General features: G+C 41.6%; 1 protein-coding gene across 1 annotated transcript in view; it reads left to right on the forward strand.

Moving 5' to 3' along the window:
- RABGAP1 (RAB GTPase activating protein 1) overlaps positions 1-14,969 on the forward strand; it is a 253,113-nt gene that overhangs the window by 76,339 nt on the left and 161,805 nt on the right. The window contains exons 11-13 of the mRNA XM_063432338.1: positions 926-1,100; positions 5,729-5,822; positions 8,430-8,580. Of these exons, the coding sequence (XP_063288408.1) occupies positions 926-1,100; positions 5,729-5,822; positions 8,430-8,580 (420 nt within the window). The remainder of the gene's footprint in view (positions 1-925; positions 1,101-5,728; positions 5,823-8,429; positions 8,581-14,969) is intronic.

Consider the following 14,969-nt stretch of genomic DNA (forward strand, 5'->3'; position numbering starts at 1 on the left):
ATGCAGCCCTAGCCACACCTCCCCCTGGCTATGATTGACAGAGCCTGCATGAAAAAAGAAAAACTGGTTTCACTTTCAAACAGATGTAATTTACCTTAAATAATTGTATCTCAATCTCTAAATTGAACTTTAATCACATACAGGAGGCTCTTGCAGGGTCTAGCAAGCTATTAACATAGCAGGGGATAAGAAAATCTTAATTAAACAGAACTTGCAATAAAGAAAGCCTAAATAGGGCTTTCTTTACAGGAAGTGTTTATGGAAGGCTGTGCAAGTCACATGCAGGGAGGTGTGACTAGGGTTCATAAACAAAGGGATTTAACTCCTAAATGGCAGAGGATTGAGCAGTGAGGCTGCAGGGGCATGTTCTATACACCAAAACTGCTTCATTAAGCTAAAGTTATTCAGGTGACTATAGTGTCCCTTTAATCTGTTTGCCGTGTGAAATATATGTCACTGTTCTAACATGATTACCGACAATTACATAGGAGTAAATGTGCAGTGTGCTGGTTCCTAACACTAAATTGCACCACAGATAATTCATGTTGCAAGTCACTTAACTGTCACCTCATCAGCTCATCCTTATTTAAAGGAAAAAAAAAAAATGTTTTATCAGTTGGACAAAATGGATAAGCACTTCCCAAAATAATTCTGGGTGAGTAACTCCTTGTCCATGTTTAAATGTACCTTTTTGTCATGCATTGTCATTAAAAAGAAACATATAGAGTTTAAAAAAAATATATCAATTTCTGTAGAGTGCTGATGTAATTTTATTTAAACTCTTTTTACTGAATAACTTAGTAACAAAATGAAACATATGTAAAACGTGAGCATAAATAGAGTTGAAAAAAAAGTATTTCCTTAAAGCCTCTTATCAACATTCTCTAATAATTTAACCTTACTGAAGATTTTTGTACTTTTACAGATAGAAAGGAAAGAACGAAAGAGTAACTGTGACACTTTTTATGAAGTGATGTGCCTGGAGAGCGAAACTGAAAGAGAGAGGAGGAAAACAACAGCAACTCCCTCAATTCGGCTGTCACAGTGTGGCCCTCAAGGATCCAACATCCCTTCACCTCCAGAGGATGATGAGGAAGAAGGTATTAGAAAAATGTTCTTAAAAGCTTGCTCCAGCTATGGACATTACAGTCAGCTGAATTTTGCTTGGCAATTTTAAGCCTAATATCAATAATCATAAAAAGAATGAAAAAAAAAATTCACTCATGTAGTTTGTTAAATCTGCATATACTATCATTTCCCAACTTATCTATCATTGCTCCACTCCAGAAGGCTTTATAAACATTACTTATTGATTCATTCAGTTTTATAAAGTAAGATTAAGATTATTTTAAGAAACGCAAGAAAAGTATTGTACTCTGGACTTCCCATCATGTGCATAAGTAAGTATATTTGTGCAATACATAAACAGTTAGGAAGGTTTTTGTAACAAAAAAACATATTCCTTCACTTGAGATCCAGGCTACAAAAAGCTGGTATCTTCAGCATTGTCCAGTAGCTTGATCTTCTTCTGTGGTATCTAACAACAATCAGCCAACCACCAGATATAGTAATAAATAGCTTTCTCAACCTCAAACCCAAACATTAGAGAAGGCTTAGTGTAAGGACAAAACAGATTGTTTATTGACCAACAGGCAGAGTATTTGTACAGTTCAATATATGGTATAAGTGGGACAAACTGCAAAACCGTGCTGTGGTACATGCCTACTTTGAATAGGGCAGTGATTCTAGTCACCAGGAAACACTAATGTCAGTGCACGCTTGTAATCTTGCTATCTCTTGTATTTTGCTGTTGGGTAGCGCTACCTGGGACTCCCTGGTAAAGCTGCAGGAAATGTATTGGTGTGGGTCAGAAGGGCCTGTGGGAATAAAAGGGACCTACATCCAGCCACACTAGCCATCATTTCTCAGTCAGAGAACGAAGAGGGGAAGGAAGCATTTTTAACAATGCAACATGCACCCAATTAATTCTTTCAGTCTTACTAGATTGTTACATTAACTCAAATATATTTTCATTTTAGTAAAGCAGCACTCTTCCAGCACAGTTATATATTTTACAATAATTACTGTTCTTTTCAAGCTGCCAATATGGACTAACATTTAATAGTCCAAATCTGCTGCTTTCCTGGTTAAATCCTGGTTCCCATGTGGATTTACCCTTTATATGCACACAAATACTCCTGCTGATGTCACATTGATTATCTCTTCTAGAGACTCACTGGTCCCAGTCCAATTAACATATTTGGAGCTGTAGGGGGAATTTCTATAATAAGGACCCTTACTTCTCAGACAAGAGGCCTAGCCCTAAGCCTCTACCGTTTCTTAGTAGGTAAATGACCATGACGTTTTGAAATATCAGTTCTGTGGCCCTAGCATGCAGTAGCACGAAACAGTAGTAATTTCTAAATCCTGGTATTTTTTTTAATAGTTTAGATAAAAATGTATGTATATAAAAACATACTTATAGTGACACAGTCAGTGTGTTTATTTAATTTATCCAAAAAATAATTTCCAAAGTATTTCTTAAGGTTCAAATACGGTTTTGTGTTCGCTCTTGCAAATTTTTGCTAACAGAAGGAAATGATATGTTATACAGTGGTCTTGTGATAGATTAATGTTTGTATGCTTTGCTAAATGATTTTCCTCACATCAATAATCTGATTTTATTACACAAATAGATCAGTCAGAGAAAGAGGTAACTAGAGGACATCATGTATGTGAATTCTCTAGTGATTATGATAGATTATCATTGGTATTTAAACCAAACCCTTTGTGGAACTGGTTTCAGACTCCACAGATTCCATGCTACTGGGCATTTTGGTTTATAGGCAGTAATTCAGTGAAGCATCAAACTGAGCTGACCTGGGCTCTGTGCCATAATGTGTATGTACTTAGCATCTGTGGAGCAGAATTACATGCTGATTAGCAACTAACTAAATACCATAACTAGAATTCAAAACCTTTTCTTGTCTGTTACATGCTGGTTCCTCTCTGGGATATTTCTGACACAGACAGTCACATGCTTTTGTTTTAATCTTTTATATGTTAAAGGAATTTTCCCTTTAATGACCTTAGAGTTTAAGGTCTGATTTGCTTCCATTGATCTATGTAAGAGAGAGGAAATATCACTGGAGAATATTATATTATGCTTAGTTATTTTAATTAGTCTACGTTTCTGCTTGAACCGCTTCCTATAAAGAGCAATCTGCAATTTTGTGGTGGCGTCTAGTTGCACCCTTGGCATACGCGACTAACGTTAATTCTGTGCAAAAAGGTTGTCTGTCATCAGCACGCACTGCGCACAAACATAATCCACTTCTACCCTTGCAGGCAGTGCTGTAAGCATGACTGCAATGAGAAGCCTGTATGTTCCATTCCTCCCACCTCTAGCCTCTCTCAGCCTTTCCCACCTTTCTACATTGTACACATTTGTCCTTTCTATTTTTAGCCACACCGTTTTTCAATCCTCTTTATCCACCCTGTAACGGAGCTCCGTGTACTCCAACCGAGTACCCTCCGTTGATGGATGCTCCTAGCGCTCTCAGAGGACTCCAAGCACTGCAGACGACACCACAACCACCGCAGGCCGTAGCGTAACTGGAGCCGCGCCGTCTTCCTTCCACCCTGGAATGAACCTTCAGCATTCAGGACCGTGTGGGGAAGATCTCTCCTCCAGGAGAGCGTATCCGGAACAAGCTCTTAAAAGAGCTAAGTGATTAAGAGCTCAGGGGAATATGCAGAGCATAGCAATCCCCAGTGTGATATAGCAGTTCCCTCCAATAACGAGACAAGGCTACGTATTGAGGGTCAGAAGAGGTCTGAGGTGCTGGAACACCCAGCCTGCTTTTTATTACCAAAAGTACACACAGGACACACCCAGGGGGAGGCATAAAATAACCAATCACAAAATAGTACAGCCCACAGGTTCCCTCCCCTCTGCTTGGGAGATAATTGAGTTTCCTACTGTATCTACTCAATTATCTCCAAGCTAAAACTTACACATTTTTATACATTTTTATGCACTTTCATAACTTTCCCATTTTACATGGTACATTAATAAAACTTACATTTTTATGCACAACATAAATTGTGGAACGACATATTCAAAATTCGTGAGAATCCGTCCAGTGGTTCCAGAATTATTAAAAAGTCTCTTTGGACCGACCGCACGCCTGTTTGCATGCCCAAAAACAGTTCCACAGATTCAGGCTGTGTGGTCGGTCTATTTCTGTCCTGAAAAACGCTAAAGTCCCATCTGAAAGCGGTGTTCGAATAGTCGAACGCACTTCGACTTTTGTCGAAGTGTCGAAGTCAAATGCGGTTAAAACTTCCGCGGTGATCGCTAGTCGAGTGGCGATCTATTTCCCCTGAAAAGATGATGATAAAGTCCCATTCGAACGGGTGTTCGAATGTTCGAACGGGACTTAGTCTCCAGCTGTGGTGTCGAAGGATAAGGGAAAGTACAGGTCACCGCTGACCGTGTTGCCTTAAGATGGCCGCCGCCACGTGTTCGGCTGTAATGGCGGCCACTTCGACGGCTTCGATAGTTCGACGGCTTTGGTACTTCGACGGCTTCGGCACTTCGACTGTATTCGAAGTGCCAGTTAAAACGTTGAAACACTGCTCCCAAGTATTAAAAGGGCCAGGAGCAGTATACACAAATCCATTATGCCCAAATGTAAGTTTTCCAGGCCAATACAGTCCAGGGCCATAGTCACAGGGGAGGAGGCAGGCAAGCAGGCCTCTCCAGGACAAAGTGGCGAAGGGAACTTCGTCACACACCCCATACTCTCTTCCTCACTCCCCTCCTCGGCTCAGGGTGTATGCAAAAACATTTTCACCTGGCTCTGGATTCCAGGTAAGTTAAATCCTATTTTCCAGGTTTTCCAATTAAATAAAGGGAGTACCTAATTAATAGTGACCAACATGGCAATTTAAATTAAAAAAAATAGTAATTTAAAAATAGTAATATTTAAAAAAGGTTGGAGTAACTTTAATGATGCTTCCAGATTTCCGACTTACCGTAGTACTTGATAGGCAGATTTCAAAAGTCTCTTTGCACAGCCTCAGTTTTGCTAAGAACCAGAAAACATTGCTGCATTTCCTAAAGACATGTACAACTGAGTATTGAACTTCTTTGGCTTGGGTGTTGGGACCACCAGATGCTTAATATACTAAATAATAATATTATACTTCTTATACTTTCTCACATGGTGCTATTTATTAAATACTAAATCCAGAAAATGTTGAGCAATTAAGAAAGAAACAAATTATAAAAGTTGGCAGTTTGAAGTAGGTTTTTTGTTTTTGCTTTTTTGGTCAGTTTATATATTTTGGTCTTCTTTTTGCAAACTTAGTTTTTAGTTCCCAAGAATTCAACCATAAAAAAAGAGATAATAAGATAAAATAAACCGTAGTTTAAACCATACGAAGGCATATGTGCCCCTGTTGCTCTTCTCGTTTCATCTATTGCTGGTTTGATTTGGAGAAAGGTTAATAATCTACATTAAAGCAATTTCCCATATTACCTCAGGTCTATTGCCTATCTATTGACTATCGAGTGTTATTCCTCTTTAAGGTAAAACGCTTTATTTGTTTTTGATTTTCTCTTTTGTTTTGAACATATTTATTTATATATTTAATCTATACTGTGTGTTTTCAAATTATTCTAATATACTTATTTACTGACATATGTTACATTTTGCTTTAGATAATGATGAACCCCTTCTCAGTGGATCTGGAGATGTTTCGAAGGAATGTGCAGAGAAAATCCTGGAAACATGGGGAGATCTTTTATCCAAATGGTACTTGAGTATTTGTATGGCATTTCTGTTGTAATAGCATTGCTGTCTAGATCTTTTGTAATATGTGTGTGGCAGATAAAGTTCAAATCAAATCATATTGACAATAGCCAGGCCTTTCATGGAAAGAAAGGTCTATGCACAACCCCTATGGCAGTGTTTGACAGTAACAAGCGACTTACTTCTCTGATTAGGGGACATTGGCTACATTGACATATTAAGTTGAAGAGCAACTTTAAAATAGATTATTATCTATTTATGTGGTGTTTTCAGAGTGACAATCTCCAGGTATTCTATATAATGAGGCCCTTTATTACCCATTACATTACTCATGGAAGCCATCCATGGTGCTTTTAAATATTAAAGGAACACTATAGGGTCAGGAACACAAACATGTATTTATGACCCTGTGCCACCAGTGCCCCCTAAATATAGTAAAATCTTACTTTTATTCCAGTCTGCTGCTACTGGCTCTGCCCCTGATGTGCCTGCTTGGCTGACATTATCAGAAGTGGAAATCTGTGCCAATCACAATGCTTTCCCATAGGAAAGCATTGGATTGGCTGATACTGTCAAGGAGGCAGATCAGGGGCAGAGCCAGCACAATTCAAACACACCCCTTGCCAATCAGCATCTTCTCATAGAGATGCATTGAACCAATGCATCTCTATGAGGAAAGTTCAATGTCTGTATGCAGAGGGTGCAGACGTGGAATGTCACTGCTGCACTGTAACGGCACCCCGGGCATAAAGGGGTTAAACCGCCGTTTAGTCGATCTTCCCCTTCCAGAGATACAGGCACAGCTACTGCAGAACACCAAATTACCGAACTGAATACAAGGGAATGCTCCAAACTCCCGAAATGCATAAAAAATAGCACTCCAAATTCCCGAACCGGAACCTCACGAATAGCTGCTAGCAGACGAACAGGAAAAGCATCCAAGCGGCTTACACTCCTGGCAATCAGTCTCTAACAGCATACAGTAAATCCCCCCCAAAGATGAGACAGAGCTCCGTTTGACGGTCAAGCAGTGTCTGGTTTATTCAGGGCTACCTGCCCAGTATTTTTGCAGGTCTCCCACCTGGTGGACACTCCCCTAGGAGACCGGATGGAAGACTGTAACACAGACAGACATGTATCACATTCAGACACACAGAAGTAAAACATCCCCACAATGCATCCTAATCTCCCTCCCTCTATCCTGGACATAATTGGGAAATAATCCAATTATCTCCCAGGACAGAGGCAAAACTCCATTATACACGTGGGGACACAAAGACAGCAAAACACTTTAAAATATACAAAGTTACATTTTATACATAAAATACAGACATGTCACATATCCCCAGATAGCTGGGATCTGAGCGCACGTAACTACCGAATAGCGCTCACATCCTATACTCACAGTTCAATTGCCATGGAGCCGAAGTCTTTAATTACACGAACGCTGAACACCGCTGGCCGTTCGGGACTTTAAAATGGCTGCCGCCACGTGTTCGTCAAACGAACAAAGGCCATCCAGTATTCGTCAATTAAGCTGCGGTTAACCGCAACTTCTGGGAGGTAAATTGCCGACACACTCCAGCTCCCAGGGTGTCCAGTCATTCGTGCGTTAGTTCGGTAGATTGAATCTACCGACCGCCGGGCAGAAAGGCACGAACAAGCCTTTTCTGCAGGCGAAAGGAAGACTTTTTAACATGGGGTCATAGTCCAGAGGCAACAGGCGGGCAACCAGGCTCCTCCAATGCAATGTGGCGAGATTGTTCTCGTCACATGCACATTGTGCAGCACTGCTCTAGGAAGTACCTCTAACAGCCATCTGAGGAGTGGCCATTGGAGGTATCCCTAGACCAGTGATGGTAAATATTTCAAACCGCAAAACAAACCAACAGTTTTTTCTCAAAGTGCCAACATGGTAATTAAACAAGGCAAATATACACCCAGACATTGGCAGATACATAGACCTGGAGTGGATTTCTCACCTTGTGTCCAGTGGGGATGCAGGGGCAGCCTGTGCTGCTAGACAGGCAGGCAGTGGATGAACTGGCAGAGTAAGCGGCGAGGTAGCTTTGATCTTACTGCTCAGCTCCCTCGCGCGCTGATTAGTGATGCGGTAGCCGGTCTGACGTCATATTCCAGCTCCCGGCATCACTAAGTGGCGCGAGAGAAAGCTGAGCAGTAAGAGCTCAGGCTACAGCACTCCCTCGCCGCAAGCCCCCAATAGAAGCTGCCGCCTGCATCGTGGGGGGCCCAAAGCCGACCAGCTCTTGGCCCCCCAGGACACAAGTCTAACAAGGCATTGCCGCCCAAGGCAAATGCCTTGTTAGCTTCGCGGTGAATACACCGCTGGGCACTCTACTGGCGACCTATGACCGCGTACACACAGAGAGGGCTTGGCGTGCCAGCTGTGGCACATGAGCCATAGGTTCGCCATCGCTGCCCTAGACTGTGATGTAAACACTGCCTTTTCCCTGAAAAAACTGTTTATTTTAAAAAGCCTGAAGGGAATAAATCTACTCAGCAGAACAAATTTAATAAGCTGTAGTTGTTATGGTGACTATAGTGGGTTTTTTTTTTCATCATTGTGCACTTTCCTTATTTTTTTTCCAGGCACCTTAATCTGGGTGTTCGGCCCAAACAACTTTCTACACTGGTACGAAGTGGAGTTCCTGAAGCACTAAGGGGAGAAGTATGGCAACTGCTTGCAGGCTGTCAGAATCGTGATGAATTGGTGGAGAAGTACAGACTGCTCATCAATAAAGTAAGAACATGACGTCTTTGTGCGTAGTAAGACTTGTACATGTTTCTAAGTCATGTGCTGGGATCCTTTAATCCACAATTCACATCCACATATAAGAGACAATGCTAGTTTGAGGATAATGAAGGTTGTAGTTCATTAACCAAAAAGTAGTTATTCTTCCTTTTCTTATTCTATATAGATGTTCTATAACAACTGGCAATGGTAATAAAAATATAAAACAATATCTCCTGTAAAACCACAGAATGTACAACCTGCATTCATTGTGTAGGGATCATGTCAATTAGCAAGAGAAGAAGAAACCTTGTTAAAATAATAATGAGAGGAACAATCTCAAGCACATTAGTACAGAGCATGTCATATTGTTTTTGTGATGCATTCATTTGATGCGTTTCTCTTCTGGTCTAATCATTCTGAAACCATGTCAGTTTTTTAATCCCCCTCCCAATTGTATTTTTTCTCCAGAAACTCATTAAACTTTATTTGCAGTAAAAGAACACATAGCACATTATGTGCATCTATTATTTTTGTTAACCTATGCAGAATTGTAGTTAAAAATGTCTTTGCAAAAGAAATCTGCTTGGCTGTGTAAGTAAGAGTCTGGTGTACCTGCTTATAGTGTGAATTTGGAAGGGAACGCACACCAGAGGCACCACCTTTGCCCATCCAGGAGGGTGGCTCGGTGGACTTAAATGAAAATAATAATAAAAAAAATAATTTGTAGCAGTAGTCTGTTCTCCCCTCGGCCCGCGCTCACTGACCTGCATAACCCTCTGGCATAGGGAAGTTATTTGAGCAGTGGAGGATTGGGCTGCAGGGAGAACTTGGCCTTGGTGCTGGATAGAGGTAAGTTTATCTTTGTTTTGTTTGTTTGTGTTTTTTTAATTAGGGAGGTGGCACACCAGTACAGCCTTTCATGAAAACACAGGTTTTTGGTTGCAGTAACCCTTTAGCACCTGCTCTGTTTATTGCCTGGTAGAGCCTACAGCAGCCTCCTTTGTGTGATTAAAGTTAGGTTAACAGACAAGGCGATAAGAACTTCCAAAGTAAATGCACTGTGCTGCAAAAAATTTACTTTTTTTCCCCATAGAGGCTCTGTGAGTCAGGGAGTTGTAACTAGGGCTGCATAGACAAGGTGACTTAACAATTACATTTTTTTTTTTTCTCTTTAGTTTTGTAGTGCGTTTTGAACATTAGGGCTTGCATAGCCACATCAGCAAGTACTAGCCCAACATAACATAACAGCATCATGGCAACAGAAGAACAGCACAAATTTTTTAAATTGTAGCAAATTATAGGTATGCACTTAAGTTTATCGTACAGTGTCCGAAAAGGTAGACATACATGAGGTGTAATTCTAACCTAGGTTACAGGTGTGTACGTCGCTGTGTCAGAATTATTGGGTCTAGGGAACTCTATCTATGGGTAGCGTCTTTTTGGTGTGGTGGCGTTACTGTATATCTTTGCTAGGTGTAAGTCGAAGTTGGCTTTAGGGTGTGTCTGTGTAGTAAGGGTTGAGAGTGTCTGCATGTGGGCCAGCGTGGTAGACTAATAGTGAAAGGATAACTACCGTTGCGGGACCTGTTCTATTTAAGGGAAAAGCAAAAGTGGGGGCTAAAGATTGCATTACTATGTGCCCTGTCGTGTGGTGCTGTTGGCGTGTGGGTAGGAGGTGCGTGTGTTATGTGACCGCCCGTTCTGTGTGGTTAAAAAAATCATATTTAAACAAAGATTCAATTGTGAAAAATGAAGGCAGGGCCAAAAGGAAAATCATAAGGAGCAAATACACAACTTGATGAGGCAGGGTGCCGTTTAGTTCCTGGGGTTCCCCGTGGGAACATGGTTAGAGTCCTCTGCCGAGGTTCAGGTTGTCACTGCTGCATACGGTTCCGTTGCGGGTTTCTGCAGGATCAAAGGAGTGATCCGAGTTGGATCCCAAGTATGGTTATGCTGTTTCGTTGCAGCCTGTTTGTTTGGGTCAAGGGAGTCCATAGGAAGTCCCAAAGTGCGCAGCAAGCCTGTGGCCTCCTGGAGCTCTTGTATGTTGTGGGTGGCATCCCCGTGGGTTACTTGTAGCATGTGGTAGGGGCCGCCAACGGTACAGGATGTTATGCTGCTGTAGGAGCTTAGTGAGCAGTCTGAGGAATGCGTTCCAGGCTAGAGTGCTCCCTGAAAGGTCGGCGTAGAAGGTGAGCGGCATTGCTTCAAATTGATACTGGATTTTTCCTTTTATGACATTAAGGATAGCTTTGTCTGCCCCGCTTCTGAATTGGACCACCAGGGCCCTTGGTGCCGAGGCCGGTTCTCTTTGGGATCTAGGTATGCGGAAGATGCCCTCCAGTTGCATCAATCTGTCCTGTTTAGGGTCTCCCACAAACGTCTTGTGAAGTGTAGTAGTTCCGTGTCTTGGATGGTTTAAGCCACCCCACGCACCTTAAGGTTATTGCGGTGCCTGGTATCTTCCAGTACCGTGAAGCGGCGTTCATGCATCTTATTTTGTGCCTGTATGTCACTGACCTCCTGCTGGAGTGTTGTTACGTGTTTGGCGTTCTTTGCTGTTGCGCCCTCCAGGGCTCCTATGTGGCATGTAATACCTTTTATGTCAACTTGGAACTGCCGCCACATCAGCGAAAATGTGTTTCTGGAGTTCGGCCAGGAGTTCTTGTAGTACTGCTCTGGTAACTAGGGCAGCGTCACATCAGCGAAAATGTGTTTCTGGAGTTCGGCCAGGAGTTCTTGTAGTACTGCTCTGGTAACTAGGGCAGCGTCACATCAGCGAAAATGTGTTTCTGGAGTTCGGCCAGGAGTTCTTGTAGTACTGCTCTGGTAACTAGGGCAGCGTCGGGAGTGTCTGGACTGTGCTGTGGTTGTGTTACAGTCTGTGTGGTACGTTCCTCCACGCCGACAGAGAAATAATCCGAGAAGTTGGAGCTGCAGTCAGAGAGGGCGGCCATGTTAGGTCCTACCACGCTTTGCGCTTGTCGCCATAGGTTCGGCTTATCTGGTCGTTGATTTTTATTTTTCTGCCCCATCGTGATTAGGCGTCGAGTGAGGGTACCCCAGAACATTATTGCTACAGGTGCAGGGGCTAAAAAGCCAGATTTTTCGTGGCTGTGTGCCAGAGCTTTTAGGTTGTGCAACCGCTCGCTTCTGCGTTCCAACTATTAAATTTTTTTAAGAGAGCTGAGCAGTGAAGTGATCTATACACCAACACGATTTTATTAAAGGGACACTACAGACACCAAAACAACATTAGCTTAATGAAGCAGTTTTGGTACTTAGATCATGCCCCCACAGTCTCACTGCTTAATTCTCTGCCATTTAGAAGTTAAATCACTCTGTTTATACAGCCTTAGTCACAACCCTCTGCATGTGACTTGTACAACATTCCTAAACACTTCCTGTAAAGAGATATCTAGTATTCAAACATCCTTTATTGTGCATTCTGTTTAAGTTAGGATGTATTATCTCCTGCTCTGTTAATAGCCTCCTGTGTGATTGAAGTTAAATTTACAGAGCAGGAGATAAAAACTTGAAGCCATTTTTTTTTCATGCAGGCTGTCAGTGACAGTCAGGGAAGGTGTGGTTTGGGCTGCATGAAGAAAAACAAAAGCGATTTGACTCCAAAACGGCAGAGCAGTGAAACTGCAAGGGCATGATCTATACACTAAACCTCTTCATTAAGCTAAAGCTGCTTTGATGCCTATAGTATCCATTTAAGCTAGACGTTGTTTTGGTGCTTAGTAAGTAACTTTCTGGCCATCCACTGGATATTCAGTTCAGTGTGCTAAGTATTAAACTTTAATACTTTAAGTTAAAACTAGGGGAACCTGGAACCCAGACCACGTCATTGAGCTGAACTGGTCTGGGTGCCTATAGTGGTCCTTTAAGTAAAAAATTATGGTCCACAGGAAGAAGAGTTGAAAACAATTATATAGCAGCTGGTCATGTCAGTAGTAACATTACTGCCTTATAACGAGGCAAGACAGCTAAAGATATATTTCTGCCTACCTCAAATCACCATAGATTGTAAGTTCCTTTAACCCCTTAAGGACGGAGGACGGTTCAGGACCGTCATCGGCATTTTTCCATTGCCGACCGCTGACAGTCCTGAACCGTCCTAACTTTAAGATTTACTTACCCGATCGCCGTCGTTCCCCCGGCGGCGATCGGCGGTGCTCCCGTTGTGGGGAGACTGCCTGCAGCCCAGACAGTCTCCCCATGGCAGATTAGGACCCCTGGGGCCATGTGATCGCCCAACAGGGCGACCACATGGTCACAATAGGTGTCCATGTGTCTGCCTGCAGGGGGACTGTCTGTGCTGACAGGCAGTCTCCCTGCAAGTGTAAAATCATAAAAAAAATAATGTTAAAGTTAATAAAAAAATAATAATTCTATATGTGTATATATATATAAATGATATATAGACATATATATTATACCTATATAATATATGTCTATATATCATATATATATATATATATAAAAAAACCAAATAATCTTGCACTCCACCTGATCCGTAGTCCAATGCCCGGTGCTTGTCAGCCAAAATACAACGGAAGATTCAAAGATAGCACTCCAGGGACTTGATAAAATGTAACTTTTATTTTACTCACTAAAACATCAAAGGTGTCAACGTTTCAGCTTGATCCCCTCAAGCTTTCGTCAGGACATACTGTGCAGACAAATAAACCCACATATATACCATACAGATAACGATAACTCACCACACTTGTGAAGCCTCTGACTCCATGGTCATCACCATGGTGACATATATCAACAATAATAAAAGTGCAACCATACACATAGATCGTGCAATTAAAAAATATTCAATTAGACTATTTTACGCTAGGGGAATCAATTACTTAAACATTAGTCACACTGGCAGCATTGAATAGTAACTACTGCAATGAATATCCTTCATAATGTATAAACTGGACTCATAGAAAGCAGGGCTGAAAACCAACAGGAATACTAGAGACTCTGAGAAAGTTCAGACAAAACTAATCGAAAAACATTCAATTAAACTATTTTACGCTAGGGGAATCAATTACTTAAACATTAGTCACACTGGCAGCATTGAATAGTAACTACTGCAATGAATATCCTTCATAATGTATAAACTGGACTCATAGAAAGCAGGGCTGAAAACCAACAGGAATACTAGAGACTCTGAGAAAGTTCAGACAAAACTAATCGAAAAACATATTTAAACATCATTATAAGGGCATATGTCCCACTGGAATTCACTCCACAGAAGATTGCTAGGATAGGGGTAGATCGCCTAACTGATTCCAAAATAGACTTCACAATTAAACTCACTGGAGATTGGCCAGTTACTAGATAATATTAACTACTAATGATCTCAAAATTGATCACAATGGCCACATAGAACGGTAACTGATGCACTATATTCGATTTCTTAGTATATACAACGGACTCCAACAAAGCCAATACGAGATAACAAGATAATCTAACAAAAGGGTGACACACCAATGCATGAGCACCTGTATCACCAGAGTTAACAAAATCAAAGTTGTTTAAGATAGGGGTGGATCACCTAAGTGGTTCCAAACAGACTACCCAATTAAACTAATACTGACTAGTGTAGTTACTAGAAATAAACTAGATACTCCTAATATGAAATACTAAACAGAGCTGCAACTGTCTCATATAGTAAAAACCCATACATTTCAAACCTCTGTATCATCATCATAATGAGTTACAATTCTGAGGCACATGGAAACTATTAAGATTTTTCAAAGTAATGAAGGTCCTGTGCCAGTGCCACTATGGACAAAAGGGAGGATTGCCTATCCCCCAGGGTGGGCATCCACATCCCACCCCATATTCGTGACATATTCCAGGATCAACATAGTTATGAGAGAAAACATGGTTATGAGAGAAACATAGGTATGTATGCCTATCCCACAGGGTGGGCATCACATACCCCATCTCCAAAAAAGATTAATTGGATAGCACAGAAAATGAAAAATTATAAAAATGCAGTCAAGGTATATTTCTCATTCAGACCCTCAGGGTATACTGTTCTCAGAGTTCTGATCCAATATAGTTCACGTTGTAGTAACATTTTCTTGCGGTCCCCTCCCCTCCTGGGTGGAGGTACATGGTCGATTGCCATGAGTTTCAGAGTCGGTAGAGTGTGGCCTCTCTCCAAGAAATGTTTGGCCACCGGTAAGTCTGATTTCTGATCCCTATACGCCACTCGTATGTTGGATCTATGATTGCGAATACGTTCGCGCAAGGGCAGGTCCGTCTTGCCAATATAAGTAAGTCCACAGGGACAAGTAAGCCTGTATATTACATAATCAGTGGTGCAGGTTAGCCGATGCCTAATGATGTACTTTTTTCCTGTATGAGGATGAGCAAAG

Source organism: Pelobates fuscus, chromosome 9 (genome assembly GCF_036172605.1).
Source record: "Pelobates fuscus isolate aPelFus1 chromosome 9, aPelFus1.pri, whole genome shotgun sequence".
In the NCBI taxonomy this organism is placed as follows: Eukaryota; Metazoa; Chordata; class Amphibia; order Anura; family Pelobatidae; genus Pelobates; species Pelobates fuscus.